Source organism: Schistocerca piceifrons, chromosome 6, assembly GCF_021461385.2.
Source record: "Schistocerca piceifrons isolate TAMUIC-IGC-003096 chromosome 6, iqSchPice1.1, whole genome shotgun sequence".
NCBI lineage: Eukaryota > Metazoa > Arthropoda > Insecta > Orthoptera > Acrididae > Schistocerca > Schistocerca piceifrons.
The window spans coordinates 424,208,076-424,227,507 of NC_060143.1; the positions used below are offsets into that span (position 1 = coordinate 424,208,076).

Genomic DNA, 19,432 nt, shown 5'->3' on the forward strand with positions numbered 1-19,432 from the left:
GACCAGCGTTCGTGCTGGACGTGCAGACCGCGTGAGACGACGCTTCATCCAGTCCCAAACATGCTCAATGGGGGACAGATCCGGAGATCTTGCTGGCCAGGGTAGTTGACTTACACCTTCTAGAGCACGTTGGGTGGCACGGGATACATGCGGACGTGCATTGTCCTGTTGGAACAGCAAGTTCCCTTGCCGGTCTAGGAATGGTAGAACGATGGGTTCGATGACGGTTTGGATGTACCGTGCACTATTCAGTGTCCCCTCGACGATCACCAGTGGTGTACGGCCAGTGTAGGAGATCGCTCCCCACACCATGATGGCGGGTGTTGGCCCTGTGTGCCACGGTCGTATGCAGTCCTGATTGTGGCGCTCACCTGCACGGCGCCAAACACGCATACGACCATCATTGGCACCAAGGCAGAAGCGACTCTCATCGCTGAAGACGACACGTCTCCATTCGTCCCTCCATTCACGCCTGTCGCGACACCACTGGAGGCGGGCTGCACGATGTTGGGGCGTGAGCGGAAGACGGCCTAACGGTGTGCGGGACCGTAGCCCAGCTTCATGGAGACGGTTGCGAATGGTCCTCACCAATACCCCAGGAGCAACAGTGTCCCTAATTTGCTGGGAAGTGGCGGTGCGGTCCCGTACGGCACTGCGTAGGATCCTACGGTCTTGGCGTGCATCCGTGCGTCGCTGCGGTCCGGTCCCAGGTCGACGGGCACGCGCACCTTCCGCCGACCACTGGCGACAACATCGATGTACTGTGGAGACCTCACGCCCCACGTGTTGAGCAATTCGGCGGTACGTCCACCCGGCCTCCCGCATGCCCACTATACGCCCTCGCTCAAAGTCCGTCAACTGCACATACGGTTCACGTCCACGCTGTCGCGGCATGCTACCAGTGTTAAAGACTGCGATGGAGCTCCGTATGCCACGGCAAACTGGCTGACACTGACGGCGGCGGTGCACAAATGCTGCGCAGCTAGCGCCATCCGACGGCCAACACCGCGGTTCCTGGTGTGTCTGCTGTGCCGTGCGTGTGATCATTGCTTGTACAGCCCTCTCGCAGTGTCCGGAGCAAGTATGGTGGGTCTGACACACCGGTGTCAATGTGTTCTTTTTTCCATTTCCAGGAGTGTATGTTACCAGAACACTAGAAGGATGTTCTTTTAAATACAGCGTCGTAAGTACACCCAGTACGATGGAGTTCCTTACCCCACTGAGACATATCCTGGTCGTTGTATCGGTCGCAGTGGCGTCAGTTCTGGGCCACCGAGGTCACTCTGCTTTACTCCATTAGATTACTGTTGGTGGGGTTAGCTTCAGGGCGAAGTCTATAAGCGCAGAGTGGACACAAAGGAGGAACTTGTTGACCATATTTTACATGCTTGTACTCAAGTAAATGACCGTGCGAATGAGCTCAGGTCAGCAACACAGCCGATGTCTACAAGAGCTGCAAAATGCGTTTCAGTTGACGATGGATTTTTGAACATAGTTTGTGAGGAATTGCACACAGTCAAACAAAATATTAAATCACAATGTTTCATTGACTATCACTTGTATTTGAACTGTTCCCCACTATTTTCATTAGTTTCCTCTAAAATTTCAACAACAGGACTTCGGTTCATATGAAGTTTTTAGTTTAGAATCACTAATACTACTACACTTGAAAGCATGCACCCGTCTTTCTGATTCAATCTGCACAAGAAATCTAAATTTGATATTCTGTTGCTTTTGTTTTGCGTGTTGTTGTGGTTTTTGTTGTTGTTGTTGTGGTTTTTGTTGTTTTTGTTATCTTCTTCAGCCGGAAAATTGGTTTCACGCACCTCTCTCGCCAGTCTGTCATGCGCAAGTCTCTTCGTCTCTGCATATGCAATGAATTCTACATTTGTTTGAACTTGTCTTACTGGAGTCAACCTCAATATGAAATTGATTCCTTGACGTATGCAAAGGGTCTCACCCATTTATCCCCTATTTTCGACAAATTGTTCCACAAATGTCTTTTTCGCCGATTTCATTCAATACGTCCTCATTAGTTATACGAACTACTCATCCAATCTTAAGTGGTTGAGTCATACTACTGGACAAAAATCTTAAGCCCGCTTTATTCTCTCGCAGAAGGACCGCTGACACAAACCCAGAGAAACACATATAAATTATATACATTTATCCAACAATAAATTACCAACAAATAAGTCTGCAGACCGAATAGCTTACACAATTTTCAAATCACAGTGACGTTGGCCACCCAACTTGCGGCATACCCTTTCAAACAAACAGTTGCTATGGCCTCGCTAACGGGTGCCTTCAAAGAATACAGTAACATATGTGGGGTAGAGGCAAAATCTAAAATACACGTATATCAAATAATTACAAAACGGAAAAGGCAAACAATCATTCAGTTAATTCAGAGGAATCCTGCTTGACACTTACATAGCCAATCTTGAGCTGAATTTAAGTTAGTTGAATTAAGAACCCATAATAAACTTATGTAAACACAATTTCAGCTTAGTACAATCAACTGACAGAGCCATAAGGCGATTACTAACTAGTTGTAATCTTACGTAACTTGCTTCAAGCATCAAAACCACTAAATTCAAAATGAGCTTCAGAAAGTTTAACAGCATTAAGTAATTGCGCCAACTCAAAAGGATGTTTAAATTGTATTTTCTCAACAAACACTAATGAAATTTGAACAGTTTAACCATTATCCTTAAAACATCAAATTCTTTGACCAAGTAAAATTCAGGAACTTCAAAGCCCAGACACACACAGGAACGTTCAGATCCTGTTTTTCTGATGGCAGTGAAAAATGTTTGCATCAAACGTGGCGCTCGCCATTTACTGAAGTGTTTCTTTGCTCTGCATTAGTAAATGGATCTCTGGAAGCATCCAACGCAGGTGACTAATATGGGGAGTGGTTGACACCTCCGTCTGGTGTTTCTGATAGACGATATGCAACACCTCTATTAATAAATCATATCTGGCAGCCATCCACTACGGCTACCACGGTTACTCCACTGCAAGGTGCGTTACTTCGGCCAAGGAACGACACCATGCATCCAACTGCCGGAGGGTCACCGCACAACTTCCGCAAAATCTTCCCTCAAACCGCAACGACAACAGTCTCGCCGTTGCAGACACTACACGTCCGGCGTCACATATAGCACTGCTCGCAGAAGGGACCCAGATAACGCACAGCGGGGCCGTACGTGCTCCTTTATTTCGCAGAGACGCGATTCTGTCGCCTCCTGTCGAAGCGGCGGGGTACCGCTGCCTCGAGCGAGGCCCGACATCCTTAACAATCGATCACGGAACGGCTCAATGACCACATCTATAAAGCATCTGTTCTCTTCTTGTCTGAACTGTTTGTCGTCCATGTTTCACTTCCTTACAAGACTACATCCTTCGCAAAAGAATTCCTAAAATTTTAATTTATATTAGTTGTTAAGAAATTACTTTTCTGTAGAAAACTTTTTCTATTGTAATTTGTTACCTAATTAGCAATATTATACTGCATCGCCCGATTTAAATCGACTATATTCGGTTAGTCTTGTTTTACTTTTGTTAATATCCATCTTTTCAGCACACTAGCCATTCAAATTAGCTGAGACAGCATAGTTCACAGGGCCGTATCTGCAAGTACAGTTTGAAATCTCTAATTTCTGTCACCAGTTTGTGCTCGCATTCAGTCACATATAGATCTGTAAAACCCGCTTGCATAAACACGGTGCTATGCGGCTTCAATACATCGTCGAATCTCGCAACGAGGAAGCAAGTGACAAAAAGCTTCATATTTACTTCCGCTTTCCGTTGCGCACATCGACACCGGATAAATGGGCCCGGGACAGTAAACGTAAATCTGCACGTTTAAATTATCCAGGCAAAAAGCTTGGCGTTCCGCAGCGTGTGGAAATGGATAGCCTGCCATGAAAGAGAAATGAAATGATCTATGGCAACGAGTACTCTTCCATATCTCCACATTTCCTCCGTGTCACGAATAACGGGAGAAGGTAAAAATCTAACAGTTTGTTTTGAATTCCATATTACTGTCAGCGTTGCCTCATGTTACTCATTGGAAACATTTTCATTCAACACGCAAGATAATGAGTATTCACGCAGGATAATGAGTATTCACGCAGTATTTATGACGTACTTTCTTCTCGTGTTGTTCCAATTACTGTACTCTAAGTACCTTCTGTTAGTTGGATTTAGAAATAATTTCTGACCTAGGGTTGTGTTTTCATCTCTGTTGTGTCTTCATCAGTTCTGTAGTTTCTGCAGTGTGTATCGAAACCCGTTCTGAAAGTACATATCGTTCATTGAATCTAGATTTAGGGCACAATTCAGCACATTTCACTTCAAAATTTCATAATATGGATAAGGAGACAAAAAATTTTGTGTAATCTGGGAGTACATGGTTTCTAGGACATACTGTCTGAGTTGGGCAAGCACGTCCAATAGGATCGTCTCAGTAAATCCTCTGCTCCCAAGTAAATCGACATTTGGCAATTCTAAGGATTGCAGTATATGACGTGTACTCATAAAGCTTTAACGGTAACTTCGAAAATTCAAAGTTACGTTCATTTTTGTAGATAAATGTTTTCAGTCCTGGTACAGACTGAAATTCCCTCGCTGCAGTACCGTAGCACGCCGCTAGGGATGTCAAACCAAAACGGCTCATCCCGTGGAAGTATCCCCGCCTGATAGCTTCCCGCTGAGAGGCCGTTCTTTGCGTAAATATACCACCATCACAGCTGAAACATTATGTTTCTTGACGTCACCGTCTTCCACAGCAGCTTTTACAACGAAATATTGTTGTTTCTCCATGTTATGCTTACTGGAGTTACTCCTGATACGTTTCGATATTGTTTACAAAGCATCTTCTGTGTTTATTCTGGAAATAGCGAAACACATACACTTCTGACATCGTCAGCGTGGTAACGATCTGTTGTATTGTGAACAAAGAATAAATTTTCAGCTACCAAGATCGCTGAAGTCGTTTATTCACACAGTATGTGACCGATTTCGCCAATTCTCTGTTTCTATCTTAGGATCTACGTTTACATCATCACATATTCCACTCCTTCAGTACAGTTAAGTGATGCTATACAACGTATGTCCAAGTTGGTATCGTGAGTTGTACTAGAAGTCGGCGTACCAATCATCACCTCTTTACTTTTTGAGTTGCGAAGTGGTGATAAATATGAGCACTTGTAATCGGTGCAGTAATGTGTGTGTACATAGGTGTTTTAAAACTGACTTCCCGATTTCTAGTATAGCTCACAGTTCCAACATGGACGTGAATCGTACAGCACCACTTACTGTAGTGAAGGACCAGATTATGTAACGATGTAAACACTGATCTGCATATGCAACAGAGAACTGCCGAAACCGATCATCTACATCAATAATTGATTTTAGTGATTTTGGCAGTTCAAAATTTATTCTGTCTTCATGGATAAATATTTTTGTACATTTTGTTTGTTACAAATTAAAAACAGTATCCATACTTATTATAAAAAGAGTGTATGTATGCTCCGCATCTACTCCTAAACCACTGCAGTGATTTAAACCAACCTTGGGACACGTATCACTTACTGTGTGCAAAAATCGCTGTGGGGCTAAGAACCAGCTCCCCATCAAAAGGGTGGGGGTGAAACACCAGCATAGCCCACAACAGGCGGATACGCTTATTTTAATCACATAGTATTTGAGAATAGGAGCACATATTGACCTGCATTAAACTTTACACCATTTCAAACCCTTACAAAACTTTTTCTCGATGACAACCCACACAAAAAGATGATGTAAGGAGAAAAGTTAAGCGCTTACTACATTTCATCTGTTGATGCAGTAGAACTGCCGCATGAAGCACTTCTTTAATACTAACTGTGTTAGCAGACAGTATTCAAATGCACCACCGAATCTAGCAGTAAAATTATAGTATTGTACAATACGTAGTTAAGAAGATACGACGTAGTAAACATTGAGCTACGTTAATACGAAACTGCAGTGCGCAAATCGCTAGAAATACAGGTGAAATATGTGTACAAATATGTGTGAAATATGTTAGATATATGTAAAATATATGTGGCATGTGTGTATGTGAACAAAGCCACACAAAAAATCTCCTCGTAAGCCCCTGAATCGATTTCAACCAAACTCGGTACACATGTGACTATTTGAAAAGAAATACCATGGGAATAAGAACCAGCAACCTCCTGTTGGGGTGGTGGTAACGTGGGGGAGAGAGCGAGGGTGGGGTGAAATCAACAGACACAGAAAAGTAAGGAAGTGATGGTCACAGATATGTGGAGGAAAGTGTTGACAGAGAGAGGAAGTGGGACGGTGAAAGGGAAGAAGAAAGAAAGAGGACGAGATGAACAGAGAGACAGGGAGGAGGGCATGGAGAGAGAGGAAATGGAAAGCGAAGCGGAAGAAGAGACGGACAGAGAGAGAGGGGGGAGGAGAATGTGGACAGAGAGGGATGAGGAGGAGATGGACAGAGATGGGAGAGAAGAATATCGAAAGAGAGAGTGAGAAGGAGCAGATGGAGAGATGGGAGGAGGGGGAGGAGTAGCAGATGGACAGTGAGGGGCAGGAGGTGATGAACCTGAGAGTGGGAGCTAAAGTTGTGGACAGAGGGAGGGTGGGGGGAGGAGTGATGGATGAGATGGATGGAGAAAGGGGAAAGGAGGAGACGGACTAATAGAAACGGAAAAAATAGATAGCCAGGCAACGCCTGACATTCACCTAGTTTCTTTATAACTTTGGCGTGCAATTTACTTGTTGTCTTCCTGCATCTTTGTTCAGATATCCTGCAAACCAGTGCTCTTTCGTTCATTGTTAGGTGAGACAAAGGTCGAAAGAAACTCAGTTGTGCATTTACCCGTGCTACTTTTTTGCCTTCATTTAAAAGTACTTTTTCGTACATTGCTTATTTACACTTCATATCCCTTTACAAATAGAACTTCAGCTACATATGTTCCGCACTCAGCAGAATATTAGTGTGTATGAGAGTTCATTTATTTTTCCCAAGGGTTATGAGCGTTGCCAATCTGTAATTTCTTTTACTTGAGGTCAGTTGCAAGAAGTCAATAATATCCTAGATTTCGGTTTTTTGTACTTAATTGCTTTGTTCTTAACAATGACAATTTTGTCTTCCATCGGCATGTTGGTGGATGTATGGGAAATGTCGAAAGATACGAACTTCGCAATTACAGGAATACCAGCGTCTTTAGTTTTCCAGCTAACTAAGTATGAAATAAGCATTTGTCCTCATAAGTGTACAATTCACTGGGCAGGCTATTCAGCTTCTTGCTAATCTTACAGGCTGAGCTATGTTGTACATATTTGTGGATTTTCAGTTTTACCATATGCGCTGGTGTTCTTGGATTCACAGCTAGGCATTCTTTCACTTCTTATTTCCGTGTTTTCTTCCATTTGAATCTCTAACTTCTAAAAGAGGACAACTCCCGAATGAAAATTTATTTGGGAGGAAGAGAAAACAATCCACAACCTCGTATAAATATTTAGTGGCAAATTTCTTCCTGACGTGCGAAACAATTCATGTTCTGGAATGTGTAAGGCTAATATTACCTAGTTTGAAAAATATTTATAGATGCTATGTTGATTTAAATCATCTATAGCTGTCATTTTATAGAAATAAATGACGAAACAAAAATGGTTCAAATGGCTCTGAGCACTATGCAACTTAACTTCTGAGGTCATTAGTCGCCTAGAACTTAGAACAAATTAAACCTAACTAACCTAAGGACATCTCACACATCCATGCCCGAGGCAGGATTCGAACCTGCGACCGTAGCGGTCGCTCGGCTCCAGACTGTAGCGCCTAGAACCGCACGGCCACTCCGGCCGGCAATGACGAAACAAATATATTTAAACTATTTAATTAAATTACATGAAAGTAAGGACATATAAGCTAACAAAAAGAAGTTGTGTGACTAGGGCCTCCCGTCGGGTAGACCCTTCGCCTGGTGCAAGTCTTTCGATTTGACGCCACTTCGGTGACCTGCGCGTCGATGGGGATGAAATGATGGTGGTTAGGGCAACACAACACCCAGTCCATGAGCGGAGAAAATCTCCGACACAGCCCTTAGGATTGACATTCTGTCGCGTTGACCACTCAGCTACCGAGGGCGGACATATAACCTAATAATGACAGTCGTAGAGTGCAGCAAATGTAATATAAAGTTAATATGTCTGTGCTGAGCGTAATATTACACAGAAAAAGGCGTTATTACCACACATAATCACGTTATAAAGCACATTTAAATGATATATATCATATTGTTTCTCAAAGCTTTTAAACCTAAACCGCAATGTAAGTTTAATATTAGCTTCGTAACGCTAAGTCTTTCCAAACGTCAATAGCTCATACAAAAATCCACACAAAACATGTTAAAAAAGACAACTGGTTCTTGTCACTTTTCATCGTTATTCACTTCTCTGGCAGGCCACGTCCTCAGCTGATTAAAGTCACTCAATACTGCGGTTATGTAATGTACTTGAGACGGTGGTTACGAGTGCCCTCTAATGGGAAAATAGTGGCAGAGTTTGTCAGGCTTCATTATGACCTTTCTTACCATTGCCCTCATGAAAACAATGAAATATCCTTTCAACTATTTTCATTTTGCTTATTTCAAAATCAAAAACCCGTATCATACTGAAAAGAGATTATATTTCCTGCCTTGTTTCTTAATGACTGAAACTTCAAACTATGAGCTGTTCCCTTTAGTATTACCTGTGAAATAAACAATCAAAGGTTACGACAAAAATCACCAATTCGTTCAGCATGATTCTAGCCCCGGCACACGGTTATGTCTAAAACATAACGGTCTGGAGTAATTCCGTATTACAAACAACTGCCGAATTAAATCCGCCCTCTACAAGCAACAAAGCATCGATGGCGTCCCAATTTAGGTCCAATTGGAGCATCTCTAGGCCTCAAGAAACCGAAACCGAAAAGCTTTGCATTTTCAATTTTTGTGGAGTTATCCTCTTTTAGTAACAAGCGATTCAATTCCATTTTCCATTTTTACTATTTCGAAATCTCTGTCATGTATGTTATACGACCATCTTATTTCGGCGACCCCAAGTGCATTTCTCGTTTCCCCAAGTGCATTTTATGCCGTCACCGTGGGTGGGTGTATACAAAAGAGAGTCTGTCGTTATAGTACACTCCTGGAAATGGAAAAAAGAACACATTGACACCGGTGTGTCAGACCCACCATACTTGCTCCGGACACTGCGAGAGGGCTGTACAAGCAATGATCACACGCACGGCACAGCAGACACACCAGGAACCGCGGTGTTGGCCGTCGGATGGCGCTAGCTGCGCAGCATTTGTGCACCGCCGCCGTCAGTGTCAGCCAGTTTGCCGTGGCATACGGAGCTCCATCGCAGTCTTTAACACTGGTAGCATGCCGCGACAGCGTGGACGTGAACCGTATGTGCAGTTGACGGACTTTGAGCGAGGGCGTATAGTGGGAATGCCGGAGGCCGGGTGGACGTACCGCCGAATTGCTCAACACGTGGGGCGTGAGGTCACCACAGTACATCGATGTTGTCGCCAGTGGTCGGCGGAAAGTGCACGTGCCCGTCGACCTGGGACCGGACCGCAGCGACGCACGGATGCACGCCAAGACCGTAGGATCCTACGCAGTGCCGTAGGGGACCGCACCGCCACTTCCAAGCAAATTAGGGACACTGTTGCTCCTGGGGTATCGGCGAGGACCATTCGCAACCGTCTCCATGAAGCTGGGCTACGGTCCCGCACACCGTTAGGCCGTCTTCCGCTCCCGCCCCAACATCGTGCAGCCCGCCTCCAGTGGTGTCGCGACAGGCGTGAATGGAGGGACGAATGGAGACGTGTCGTCTTCAGCGATGAGAGTCGCTTCTGCCTTGGTGCCAATGATGGTCGTATGCGTGTTTGGCGCCGTGCAGGTGAGCGCCACAATCAGGACTGCATACGACCGAGGCACACAGGGCCAACACCCGCCATCATGGTGTGGGGAGCGATCTCCTACACTGGCCGTACACCACTGGTGATCGTCGAGGGGACACTGAATAGTGCACGGTACATCCAAACCGTCATCGAACCCATCGTTCTACCATTCCTAGACCGGCAAGGGAACTTGCTGTTCCAACAGGACAATGCACGTCCGCATGTATCCCGTGCCACCCAACGTGCTCTAGAAGGTGTAAGTCAACCACCCTGGCCAGAAAGATCTCCGGATCTGTCCCCCATTGAGCATGTTTAGGACTGGATGAAGCGTCGTCTCACGCGGTCTGCACGTCCAGCACGAACGCTGGTCCAACTGAGGCGCCAGGTGGAAATGGCATGGCAAACCGTTCCACAGGACTACATCCAGCATCTCTACGATCGTCTCCATGGGAGAATAGCAGCCTGCATTGCTGCGAAAGGTGGATATACACTGTACTAGTGCCGACATTGTGCATGCTCTGTTGCCTGTGTCTATGTGCCTGTGGTTCTGTCAGTGTGATCATGTGATGTATCTGACCCCAGGAATGTGTCAATAAAGTTTCCCCTTCCTGGGACAATGAATTCACGGTGTTCTTATTTCAATTTCCAGGAGTGTATATTAACGGCTGTCGCAATAGACCGGAGCGCGAACAACGTACCATTCAAGTCACCGATTCAAAGCAGCAGTACTGCCCTAATAGCATATCTCACAGAAAGTTTCTGTACATAGTACGGCGGAATACCAGCATTCCGTTCTCGATCATAGACTAAATACGAGTACGTTCGCATGATTCTTGTCGTAGGTGAACATCTCTCGTGCTTGGGGTTCATTCAAGATATTTTTAATCAAAGTTGCTTTGGGCACAAAATAGTCAGTGACAAGTATGATGTTCATTTATGTAATATGAAAAGTAGGCAAGTCACACTCAATTCATAATCGTTATCTCTAAGTCACTGACAGCTTTTGTCATCGAACCAGAGATCTGAATCAAGCTTGAGTGGACTAAAAAACGGAAAAAAGAGATGAGTATTGCTCGTGAAAAAACAAGTCGGCTGGCGCCGATGCTATCTTTTCTGGCAAATTCTTCACGCAACGATTGTCGATTAGGCGTGCATCCTTTGTTGTCCTTCCCACTGGGTGGAGATGTGAGACGTAGTCTAGCTGTGAAAATTTGTTTTCCTTCTGATAACATCCTTATAATGTTCAGAGGGTGGTTTGTTTGCAGTTCTTCCTCATGCAGAACGAGAGGGTAAACATCCGGTCTCACCTCTTGAAATGTTGTCAGTCTCTAATGAAATAGTCATGGAAAGCACAAAGACTTCTTCGTATAATGTTTGAATCAAACGTGAATTGCACAAACAGATTACCTTGATGGACATTAAAGTAATGCTACAAAGTGCATACACTAAGAAACTACGAGGTAAGATAAAAAAAAATGATGAGTTAGATATTTCGGAAGTATTACGGGGAGTCATAACATCTTCAGACGTTAGTACAATCGCGTTGTGAACAACAACTAATTCATGTAAAGAAATTCATTATAACGATATTTAAGCTGTCATGATCGTACTGGGTTGTAATTTCGGTAATGACATTTAAAAACAGTTATTCAGTGCATGCCCATGCCTAAAGAAGAAATACACTCCTGGCCATTAAAATTGTTACATCACGAAGATGACGTGCTACAGACGCGAAATTTAACCGACAGGAAGAAGATACTGTGATATGCAAAAGATTTGCTTTTCAGAGCATTCACACAAGGTTGGCGCCGGTGGCGACACCTATAACGTGCTGACATGAGGAAAGTTTCCAACCGATTTCTCATATACAAACAGCAGTTGACCGCCGCTGCCTGGTGAAGCGTTGTTGTGATGTCTCGTGTAAGAAGGAGAAATGCGTACCTTCACGTTTCCGACTTTCATAAAGGTCGGATTGTAGTCTATCGCGATTGCGGTTTATCGTATCGCAACATTGCTGCTCGCGTTGGTCGAGATACAATGACTGTTAGCAGAATATGGAATCGGTGGGTTCAGGAGGGTAATACGGAACGCCGTGCTGGATCCCAACGGCCTCGTATCACTAGCAGTCGAGATGACAGGCATCTCATCCGCATGGCTGTAACGGATCGTGCAGCCACGTCTCGATCACGGAGTCAACAGATGGGGCCGCTTGCAAGACAACAACCATCTGCACCAACAGTTCGACGACGTTTGCAGCAGCATGGACTGTCAGCTCGGAGACAGAGGCTGCGGTTACCCTTGACGCTGCATCACGGACAGGAGCGTCTGCAATGGTGTACTCAACGACGAACCTGGGTGCACTAATGGCAAAACGTCATTTTCTCGGATGAATCCAGGTTCTGTTTACAGAATCATGATGGTCGCATCCGTGTTTGGCGACATAGCGCTGAATGCACATTGGAAGCGTGTATTCGTCATCGCCATACTGGCGTATCACCCGGCGTGATGGTATGGGATGCCACTGGATTCACGTCTCGCTCATCTCTTGTTCGCACTGACGGCACTTTGAACATTGGACGTTACTTTTCAGAAGTGTTACGATCCGTGGCTCTCCCCTTCATTCGATCCCTGCGAAACCCTACATTTCAGCAGGATAATGCACAACCGCATGTTGCAGGTCCTGTATGGGCCTTTCTGGATACAGAAAATGTTCGACTGCTACCCTGGCCAGCACATCCTCCAGATCTCTCACCAATTGTAAATGTCTGGTCAATGGTGGCCGAGCAACTGGCTCGTCACAATACACCGTCACTACTCTTGATGAACTGTGGTATCGTGTTGAACCTGCATGCTCTGTTTGACTCAATGCCCAGGCGTATCACGGCCGTTATTACGGCCAGAGGTGGTTGTTCTGTTTACTGATGTCTCAGGATCTATGCACCCAGATTGTGTGAAAATGTAATCACATGTCAGTTCTAGTATAATATATTTGTCCAATGAATACCCGTTTATCATCTGTATTTCTTCTTGGTGTAGCAATTTTAATTGTATAAGCAACGCAAACGCTCATCTGTGATCAGATGGTCGATTGGCGGAGTAGTACCTTAAATGCGCTGCTACTCAAAACTGTAGAAGGAGAGGAAGGATTTTAAGAGGAAATAATACTGAAATGTGTATCACAGAAGCAATTCATTTTCACAGCAGTGATTTTACGTCAACATCCAGGCAGACTAGTATCATTAATGATGAGAGTTAAACTGTACGCTTTTCCTCTATCGTGGTTACTATATTAAAGAGTCATGGAAGTATTGCCGGCCACGGTGGCCGAGCGGTTCTAGGCGCTTCAGTCTGGAACCGCGCGACTGCTACGGTCGCAGGTTCGAATCCTGCCTCGGACAGGGATGTGTGTGATGTCCTTAGGTTAGTTAGGTTTAAGTAGTTCTAAGTTCCAGGGAACTGGTGACCTCAGATGTTAAGTCCCATAGTGCTCAGAGACATATTTTCTCCTGGAAATATTAAGCCACACCTCATCGTAAAACTGTCAGCACAGAGAAAACACGAATTATATAACTCGTGTCTTGCAACAATTTGGGCTACGCTACCCTTGGATAGTACAAACGCTAATACAGAACATCCATTTCAGCCACGATCGACCAAGATGGTGGCTGTTCTCTATTTAACATTACTCTATCTGTGCCTTAACGCAGCAGATCCCCAAAATAAAAATAACGTAGGGAAAGATCTATTTCAACTTAACACAGTTCTTCAGTGATTTTCTGCAGTGATGAACATTCTCGGTAAGATTTCATTTCTGTATTCTCACGTGTTTTTTTAGGTTCAGGGTTCCATAGCTGTGCATCCCACTATTTATTGGGCATTTTAATTCACTAATTTGTCGATGGGGTCTGCGACATTGTACTACAGTATTCACAAACCAAAAATGTATTGAATCTTGAAACGCTTTATAAGCTGCATCAGCTTGGTTGTAGATAGAATAGATTTATATACATATACAGGGTGTGTCACAATTAACGGCGGAAACTAACACGGTTGAAAGAACACGACAGTAGAAGCAAAATCGCTCGCGAACAATTAATGCAATTGTACGGTTATGAGCCGCTAATGACTTTAGTTTTATTCTAATTAATAAAAATACCAATGCTATGAATATTACGCTACCAGCTGGCAATGCGTGTTATTGTTAGCACAACATGTTTCGGGACTATACTTATTTTTTAATTTCACATTTCATAAGTCAGTCACACAGAAGAATCGTACAAACGTATCATCGTTTGAACATCAAACAGATTCCTCTATGGACAACATAGTAATATGCATCATTGCTTACAGAAACAGCTGAAAGAAATGAAAACAAATAAGGGGCCAAGTCCGGAAGGAATCCCAGTTTGGTTTTACAAAGAGTACTCTGTGGCAGTAGTCCCTTACCTGGCTTCCATTTATCGCGTATCTCTCGCCCAGCGTAATGTTCCGAGTTACTTGGAAAAAGCGCGCTGTCCACGAATCAGCATGGTTTTAGAAAGCATGGCTCGTGCGAGATTCAGTTTGTTCTTTTCTGACATACTGAGAACTATAGCTGAAGTGCAACAGGCTAGATTTCATATATCTAGATTTCAACAAAGCATTTTTTTACACGGTGCCCCATTGAAAACTGTCAACCAATGTACGGAACAGAGTCGCTGACATGTGAGTGGCTCGAAGACTTCTCAGATAATAGAACCTAGTACGCTGTCCTTACAGCGAGTGTTCATCGCAGATAAGGGTTTCATTAAGAGTGCTCCAGGGAAGTGTATTAGGACCTCTATTATTTTCCATAAGCTAAGGACATCACACAAATCCATGCCCGAGGCAGGACTCGAACCTGCGACCGTAGCAGCAGAACGGTTCCGGAATGAAGGGCCTAGAACCGCTCGGCCACAGCGGCCGGCCTCTGACGGACAGGGTGGGCAGCTGTCTATGGTTGTTCTCTGATGATGCTGTTGTGTACGGGAATGTGTTGAAATGAGTGAATGTAGGAGGCTACGAGATGATACACAATTTCTAGTTGGTGATGAATGACAGATAGCTCTAAATGCAGAAAAGTCTAAGTCAACGCAGATGTCTAGGAAAACCAAATCCGTAATGTTCCAATACAGCATTATCTGTGTCCAGCTAGACACTGTCATGTCGTTTAAATATCTGGGCGTAACATTGCAGAGCGTCATGAAATGGAACGAGCATGTGCGTATGGCGGTAAGGAAAACGAATGGTCGACTTCGGTTTATTGGGAGAATTTCTGGAAACTGTGGTTGATCTCTAAAGGAGCTCGCATATAGGACGCTAGGGCGATCTGTTCTTCAGTACTACTTAGAGTGTTTGGAATTTGTACTAAGTCAGAATAAAGTTACACATCGAACAAAATCAGAGGTAGGCTGCTAGATCTGTTTCGAACAACACACAAATATCATGGAGAGACTTCGGTAACCCTAGTTTGAATCCCTGAAGGGAAGACGAACTTCTTTTAGAGGAACACTATTGAGAAAATTTAGAGGGCGTACATTTTAACCTAAGTGCAGAACGATTCTACTGCCACAAATATACAGGGTGATTATAATTAAACTTTCAAAACGCTGTAGAAATAACACCACTGGTCAAAATGATTTCAAATTGCTACAGAATACTATCGGAGAAGGGGGGAAACGTATAGCAGAAGAAAAAAAGTGTGAAAAGGTCAATAGGTGGCGCTGTATGTGTCAGAATACGTAAATGAGAACACCTGGCCTGCGCACGACCCATTGAAGTTGTTATAAAAACGACGGCTACACGTCTTTTCCTCTCCTCTCCCTCCACCTTAACTCCCGTCGCTCCGCCATTTTTGTCTCCCTCCTCTAAAAGGCCTAGAACCGTGTATGGCATCCCAGACTCCTATTTAAACCCCAGACCTACGCTCTTCCTATCAACTATGACCGTCTGATTGCCTTGTTTCTCTTCCGCCGCCCCTACTACGTTACCATCCATAACGCCGATTTCCACACCTCGCCCTCTGCGGATGTGCCCCAGTCCTCTGTCCTCCTGTACACGGCAGATATGCCCCAATACCCCCCCCCCCCCCCTGCAGTACACCTCCTGCAGTATACTGATGACGCTGCCTTCCTTTTCCCCGCTTCTACCATTCAACGGTCCCAACGCTTCTCCAGAACCTCCTTGATCTTTTTGCCGCGTCGTGCAACCAGTGGCTCCTGAAAATAAATCCCCTAAGACCCAGGCAAACATCATAGGTCGTACCACTCTCTCCTTCCAGCTCCTTGATTTTTCACTTACATCTGCACCCGTCCTGTCCGCCTCTCCCGCACCCTCACCTACCTTGGCCTCACCATTGACCGTCACCTCACCTGGATCCCTCATCTCCGCTCTATCCAATCCAAAACCCACAACTGCTTCAGACTCCTTAAACTACTCTGTGGCCGGACATAGGTGTTGAACCCCTCTACCATTCAACACACCTACAAATCCTTAATTCGTCCCATCCTCTGTTATGCCCATCCCACCCACATATGCACGCCCCACCAAATTCTATAAATCCCTCCAGATCCTCGAGCGCCATGCACTCCACCTCATCTTCCATATACGCCTCCTGTCCCCCACACAGATCCTCTATGACGTGATTCGTTTCCTCCACCCTCTCCTTTTCCTCGAACATATCTGCGTCCTCTACACCTTCTGCCAACCCTCATCCCCTGGTTGCTCCTCTGCTCCCCAACCCCCGCCCTCTGCCGTTCCTTCACCATTGCCCCCCCCCCTATGCTCCTTTCCCAAGGTGGCTTCCATCGACTCCCCCTCCTGGATGTTGTCCTCTCTCCCTCTATTTATCCCTCCTATCAAATCTGATCCTAACCTCCCCCTCCCTCCCTCTGTTCTTTTCCCAGGCTCCCTCTCGCCCCTACACTTCCATCCTGTTTTTTTCCCCCACCTACCCACTCTCTGACTCCCTTCTCTGCCCAGAGTCCTTTTGCTTTCCCCTCCACTACCTCCCCGACTCCTCCTCGCATCTGCCCTGCCCATTTTTTTCTATGTCTTCTTCCTCCATCAGCTTCCCCCTTTCTTCTTTTCCTCTCCACGGCCCCCCCCCCCCTGTTTTCCCCCTCATTGGTCCTCACCTCGCCCCCACCGGCTGCTTTGTCGCCTCTATAGTGCTGTTCCGTGGTGTGCGTCCCCTGTCAGCGTTGTGACCAGCCACTGTTGCCAGGTGTGAACAGAAACCAGACTGTCACCGTGTTTTTTAATTGTGCCTGCCTACTTATTATGTGTTTTAATCAGCATAACCGACCTTTGTGTTTTATATTTTCTTCGCAACTTTTTCGCCTTCTTTGAGTTTTTAACAGTCACCATTTTGTCGCCTGCTTTTATTTTCATATCTCCCAATTCTGTTTTTTAAACTTATCTGTAGTCTGCAGAGCAGCGTATTGTGCTGCTGCCAGCCCGCCCCCCTCCCTCTAGGGGGGGAGGAGGAATCGTAATCTAATAAAGGAAAAACAAAAGGCTTTTCCTCCTTTAGCGTCTGCGACGTTCACCATGACTGTCTCAAGCAGGATCGCTCTTTGGTTGTAAAGCTGTATTACATGAATGATGGCTGTGCACACGTCGCTCTGCGGAAGTTCTGGACACTGAAGGGTTTGCAAAAAGGCGTTGGTCCAATAAATGCTATGGGTCTGGAGAAAATGATTCGGAAATTCGAAAAGACGGATTCTTTTGGTGATCAACCTTGTAGAGGGCGGAAACGAATTGATTCGTCGTTAGTGGAAGCAGTGGCCACAGCAGTGCAGGAGTAGACGAGTGGTAGTGTTCAAACGTGTAGTGCACGGAGACTTGCCCAAACATTGGACATAACCTTGAGCACAGTGAGTAAAATCCTACAAGACATCCTTCTTTGCCATCCATTCAAAATTACTTATGTACCCAAGTTGCTTCCTGTTGACCTGCCAGCAAGAGAGACCTTTGCTTTAGAATTTCTCTCCCATGGAAGTGGACAATGATTGGCGGTGTAAGATTTCATGGACAGACGAAACCGACTTCCACCTGACAGGGGGGGACAACGGAAAATCGACACACGAATTATCCAGTACCACTTAATCCTGAAAAGGTCACTGTGTGGTGCGAGTATACTGCATCATTTATCGTATGGCCCTACTTTTTCGAAGAGACAGATGCTTGCGGTCCTGTTACCTGTACCATCACTATGAAGAGCTATGAGGTCTTTTGCGCAATCACGTCATTCCAGCTCTCCAACAGCGTGAATGTGTGGATGGGATCATTTTTGTGCAACATGGCGCACCTCCGCACATTGCAAATCAGTTAAGCAGCCGCTGAAGCGTCACTTCCGAAATACTAGAATTATCAGCAACCATTTCCCTACAGCCTGGCCGACCCGATCACCTGGTCTTAATCCTTGTGTCTTCTGATTGTGGGGCTGTCTGAAAGACATTGTGTTCAATGTTCAGATTGCAAACTTAGTTGCATTGAAGCCACGCATTGCGCAACACATTCTGAACGTGACCCCAGAAGCACGTCAGTCAGTTGTGGAACATGCTGTTTTTATTATATTTTAATTAATTAATTTATTTATTTAAGAAATTTATTTAAGAAAATTCTCTGCTTCTTATTTATTTTTGATATTTTTAGTTATGATTTGCAGTGGTTTTATTTAGATTGTAGCTTTAGTCTTTTAAAAGCTGAAGAATATAAGTCTTTGGTCTTAAATACCACAGGAGAGCTAGCTATATGTCCTGCAGCGTCGATCTCGCTGATACTCCTCGTCGGATCTGCTCCACCTGAAATCTCTTGAATGCGTAACATTTTCTTGATTTTGTTTATTGTGCCATCGACTAACTGAACATTCACAATGGAGCTTAATAGCGTCGCAAGACATCAGCAAAATCTCTCCAACATAAAACACGTCTGATCTCTGTAATCGCTTCACCATTTACGATCCATTACATGTTTCTCGATTTCAACTTATTGCGGAAAACGGTGGACAGCACACTGAACATGTTTTGTGCCACTCACACAGAAATCAGTAATCCGATTTGATTTTGATTGATGCTTTTTATGCAGTTTCTGACCTCATGACAATTAAAAAAAACCGATGTGAGTGATGCTTTTAATGCGATTATTGGCCTCAGGACAATTAGAAATCGATTTTTCCCATCCAATGTGATGTGACCATGCCGTGGTGGAGGGGCTTACGTAACTAACAGCATCACTCCTGTACACCCATGCATACTGAATAGTACAGTTTGTTTAACGTCAAACGTACACCTTAGGTATTGTTGTATGATTCATTTGTCATTTGTAGTCGACCTCTGTTAAATTGTGATGCTTACAGCGCCATCTAATGCCACATTTTGTAACTATCTATTTTTCTTCTGTTATACGTTTTCCCCCATCTCCGATAACATTCCATTGCAA

The 19,432-nt window shown here is 44.7% G+C and overlaps 1 protein-coding gene across 1 annotated transcript in view; it reads left to right on the forward strand.

Annotated features, from left to right (window-relative positions):
* The first annotated feature begins 11,381 nt into the window (after window positions 1-11,381).
* LOC124803360 (neural-cadherin-like) overlaps window positions 11,382-19,432 on the forward strand; it is a 230,214-nt gene continuing 222,163 nt past the window's right edge. The window contains 1 exon segment of the mRNA XM_047264545.1: window positions 11,382-11,430. Within this exon segment, the coding sequence (XP_047120501.1) occupies window positions 11,382-11,430 (49 nt within the window).